The sequence below is a fragment of the Halyomorpha halys genome, unplaced genomic scaffold, assembly GCF_000696795.3.
Source record: "Halyomorpha halys isolate HHAL.00 unplaced genomic scaffold, Hhal_1.1 Scaffold1751.1, whole genome shotgun sequence".
Classification (NCBI taxonomy): domain Eukaryota; kingdom Metazoa; phylum Arthropoda; class Insecta; order Hemiptera; family Pentatomidae; genus Halyomorpha; species Halyomorpha halys.
The window spans coordinates 216,803-221,736 of record NW_027116636.1 but is presented as its reverse complement, the minus strand read 5'-3'; the positions used below and the strand labels follow the sequence as shown (position 1 = coordinate 221,736).

Genomic DNA, 4,934 nt, shown 5'->3' with positions numbered 1-4,934 from the left:
GATAGAAAGCGATGAGTAATTGGTTTTTAAAACACGCAATTAAACGAGTGCTAACTACATTAATATATTTTAATAACTTCCGCGAGTAACAAGTTGTTTTGTTATAATATTCATGTTACAAACAATTGTTCTGTATTGGGATAATGACCCGTCCTCTTAGTTCCCAAGTGGGATGAATAGTTATCTATATTTAAAAGCATTTTCATGATTTCATTAAGCAGCTGTTGAAATGTTTTTAGAAGTAGTTTATATAGTTATAAGTAGTTCGGAACTTGTTTTTTCTAAATGCTGTGACATTTTGTGAAAAAAAAAATCAATATGTATGATCATTCACAGTCTAAAGTACCAGATGGATTTACCATTAAAACAGTTCCTATTGGATTACTATCAGACAGTGTTTTTACTCCGGATCTACCTCTCAGACCAACTCAATCCACAATCGGATATTTCTTAGAAGAAAAAAAAAGTGTTGCAGGTATAATGTTAATTTTTCTTCTAATCGTTCCAAATTTTTTTTGTTTTAGATGTTTCTATTTCTTAGGGGATAGCTTGACTGATAGGATTGTTTTCTGGAAGACTGAAACGGGTGTTTATTATTATTTTTATTAATAATGGAGCGCCGATTTGATTCCGGTTTGGAGGATTGTCTATTATTTTGTGGTGGCCCCACGAAATAATAGACCCTAAACCATCTCAATTAGAATAGGATGAGAAGTAAAATCCCTCCGTATGCTAGAAATGGTAAGGAAGGGAGTAAACAGAACCAAAAAAAAAAAAAAAAAAAGATGGGATGCCGAAAGTGGAAGGGTGTAGTGAGGTTGTTCTTGAGAGGAAAATTGAATGAGTCCGAAGCCAAGGGTACTGGGTGGCCATACTTATATTAAGCTCCATGGACAGAGCCCACTCTTTTATCCTGGCAACAAGGCGAGAAAATTAATTCAGGTGAGGAGGTGACCTCAGGTCATTCTATGAACACTAAACGTTATTTTCTGGGATCTCAGGTATTACACAACAAAGATAATTTATAAAGGCGAGGTATTAAGTATCCTAAGATAAGTATTCTCTGTGTGGAGTTAAATATCCACAAAACGATTGAAGGGGAAACATGTAACAAGGAGGGTTCCGAGGAAGTTATTTGTTCATGGGAAGGAGGTTGATTCCTGATGTTCCAACTGTGGTGTAAGTGGGATGGTGGAACAATAATAGTGAAGAATACCTCTATGGATGGAAACCGAGCCAGGTTGTAAAGAAAAACTGGAATCTTCGTCTTTTCTGAGTCGGACTGCCCCCATCCGATGAATGCATAGAGTTCCTGACAGCTATAGTGCCCTACACCCTTTACCCCATGAATACCAACCCACTGCTCGTGAAACACAGTAAGGCAGAAGTGTTAGGTAGGGTGAACGAAAAAAAAAGTTGAACTTCGAGAGGCAATATTCGTTATTAAATTTTAGATAAAAATAAACCCTAACGATTAGTATGGGGGGTTATAGGATGGTAATCTGAACAATAACCGTAATAATTTTATCTAAATATGTACACAGATGACTCCTACGGTGTTCACAGAAGTGAATATGGAGGAACAGGGGAAACCAGACGTGCCCTTGGAAAATATGAGAATGTTGTAGTTCGTAAAGCGCAAAGCTTCAGGACTGCACTACATGGGTAAGCAGTTAGCGTGTAATCATCTATCTTAAACCGACTAAGAGCTATTTCCTTCTGAATATATATATATTCTATTTTTAGCTTATAGCAACAAAAACCAGTGTCCATGATCAGTCAGAGCGTCCCTCCATTTCTCTCTATTCCACCAGCCTTCCTCCTCAAGTCCCTTGCCGGCCATGTCCTCCTCTACGCAGTCCTTCCACCGGGTTCGTGGTCTTCCTTTACTTAGGTTTAGAATCCTGGGTTGAGTGTCAAGGTTTCTGTGGCATATTTGAGTGAGGGTTCAACAATACCTCTGAAAATGCGGCTTTTGTTTTCTGTTGAGATGGTCCTATTAGAGGATTGGGAACAACATGCTAGTTATTTTTCTTGCCAGACCAACTCTCCTTCAAAACTTCTGGTTCCGAAACACTGTTCCCATCTATTGGTGACCCCAGGTACTTGAAGGTGTATATCTTCAATCATAAGCTTCCATTGATCTGAAGGTCGGCGGCCTCTTTGTAGTTTACTGGCAGGTATTAGGTCTTACCAAAATTTCTTTGTAGACCCCCACCTAGATTTTTAAAAAATAGATTAAAAGATTACATTTTTTGATGCAAATTTTCTACACTGCATTCATCCACCTCAAGGGTGATCTTCCTCTACCATTTATACACGTTTACTTTTTATTTACTTTTTCAGTATTTAAGTACAGTCTTGTCAAATAGTGATGGTATATGGGTCATTTTCATACAAAATAGGGGTCACCAGATCAAAAATTCGCGTTCACTTATTCTGAGCGACTGGTTATTCATAATATCATGGCATTTTTTTTCACCAATCAGCTCACCTTCTTTCCCTTTACATAATCCAGTGTTAGCTTGGAATCCCTTTTTTTTTTCTTTTACACCTTTATGAAACTTTCTGGATTCTCCCAGGATTCTTGCAACTTTTTAAGTTTTTCCTTTTCCTGTGCTCTCTTTTTCTGCCTACATAGTTTCTTGGCTTCTCTCCTCTTTGTCATAAATTCCCGTACACTTCCTCTGGTCTTTCTTTTTAGTATGTTTAACCTCACCATATTTCTTTCTTCCAGAGCTAACCTACACTCTTCATCAAACCATTCGTTTCTGGGAGCTGGTTCTTTCTTTCCTAAGACATCGCTTGCACTTTGTATCACATTTTTCACTTTTTTCCATCTGTCATTTATAGTTGTGTTATGTCCAATGTCATTTTCTCTCAGTCGTTCCCTTATTCTATTTTTAAATCCTTCTGCTACTTCACTCTCGAGCAACTTTTCTGAGTTGTAGGTATGTACTCTATCCAATGTAGTGCACCTTCTCATAGCTTTTGTCGATACCAGACTTTTACCATCTGGTAATCCGCGTCACAGTCCACTCCTCTAAACGACCTTACATTTCTGATATCAGATGCATGTCTAACCGCTATGAGAACATGATCTATTTGGTTTCTGGTCAGGCCATCCGGCGAGATCCATGTCTCTTTATGTGGGAATTTAGTGCTACTAATGACCAGCCCCTTTTTCATTGCAAAGTTAATTATGCGATGGCCATTATCATTTGAGTAGTCATGTTAACTCTCTCTGCCAATAGTAGGTCTGAATGCAACTTCTTTACCTATCTTAGCATTCAAATCGCCTACGATAATTTTTACATCGTGCCTTGGGATTGAGTTATATTCTCTTTCCAATGTTTCATAGAAAATATCCTTCTCCTCCTCTTCCCTGTCTTCTGTAGGAGCACGTACGCACATAATCGTTATTTTGAAAAACCTTCCTTTAAGTCGCACTGTATAAATTATTTCACTGATCAGTTTATACTGTATTATTGTGTGCTTAATCGACTTTCTTATCATGAAGCCTGTCCCACATACATTTGCATTGTGTCCACTGTTAATGAGCAGATAATTTTCTAATTCTATCGTTGTCACATTTCTCCAACGTATCTCCTGTAGAGCAGCTACGTCAACTTGATATTTGTCAAGCTCATTCTCTAATCTCTTGCTTGAACTTGGTTGATTTAACCCTCTAACATTCCAAGAAGCAATATTAAGTCCTTTCCATGCCGGGGTCAAATACCTTGTATGTCTGTCCGTATATCCGAGGCTGTGTGTTGTTTTCTGAACTTGTGAGTTTTTTAGGTTTGTGGGTAGCTAACCCCCATAAACCTTCCTCCTTTATCCGGGCTTGGGACTGGCAACTAACTCCTTGGGAGCCAGCAGGCGGAGAACGAAGAAAGAAGATGTTAGAGAACCATATATATGGTCATTATATTATTTTGATCCTAATAGTTCTCATGCACTACCATTTGAACTTTTATTTTTTAAAGAAAAAATTTCTTTAATAAACAACCGTCAGGTTTCGGGCTGTTAGTATTTTTTTTATCATAATTTTTAAAATAGCTCAATAACACAACGGTGTCAGAAGTGTTACCTTCAAAATTAATTGAAGTACTGGGGTGAATTCTATAATACCCATGAAGGAAACTAAACACATCAATCAAGTTATAACTTACAAAATATTTTATTCAGTTACTTTACATTTTTAAATTGAAGAAGAAAACGGATAGCGCACATATGGACATGCTGGTTCGGACGATTCATGACGCGATTGTAAACTTTGTGAAATTGACATTATTGTGATGGCAGGCTCAAAAATGTATCCCCTAGATGTTTGTAAGTCAACATAAAAGTACTTATAAATTCGCCACGAGAGACATTTTATGAGGACAATTATATCGATTGTCATGTAAAACGGATTTTACTAAATACATTTTGGAGTTCTCACAAAATTTTACTGTTGTGTCATTATTATCGATATGTACTGCTAAATGCGATGATGAATTAACAAATAAAGTATCTACTAACAACTATAATGTTAGTCAGTCCTCTTTTGAATATCAGACTAGAGATAATGCCTTTCACGTCGTTTTGCAATGTTCAAAAACAATTTGGAAAATAATATTTTTGTTTTAGTTGTGAATTCCAATAAAGATAATAAACACTTTTTATCAATTTGTTTTCCAACAGTTTTGAAGATTAATTCATTAGAAAGTTGGTGGGTAGCGCGCATCATAAAACTTAACCCTCTAATTTGAGAGCCTCTTCTGTCAACAGAAACCCTGCAATTTATTCATATAAAATTCGCTCATGATCCATACAATCCATATTAAGCTTGAAATCATGCTTCTACTTACCTTCTAATGTACTCGCCATTCCCATAACATCCGGTTCCTCTTTAAATGTTATTTATTTAATATAAGTTTCCATATTTA

At 36.7% G+C, this 4,934-nt stretch overlaps 1 protein-coding gene across 2 annotated transcripts in view; it reads left to right on the top strand.

Annotated features, from left to right (window-relative positions):
* The first annotated feature begins 222 nt into the window (after nucleotides 1-222).
* The window catches only part of LOC106690525 (uncharacterized), an 18,979-nt gene continuing 14,267 nt past the window's right edge, over nucleotides 223-4,934 (top strand). Inside the window, exons 1-2 of one of the 2 annotated variants that reach the window (XM_014435972.2) lie at nucleotides 223-475; nucleotides 1,545-1,665. In XM_014435972.2, coding sequence (XP_014291458.1) covers nucleotides 319-475; nucleotides 1,545-1,665 — 278 coding nt within the window. In that variant the 5' untranslated portion in view covers nucleotides 223-318. The remainder of the gene's footprint in view (nucleotides 476-1,544; nucleotides 1,666-4,934) is intronic. The other variant, XM_014435973.3, reaches the window with a different exon arrangement.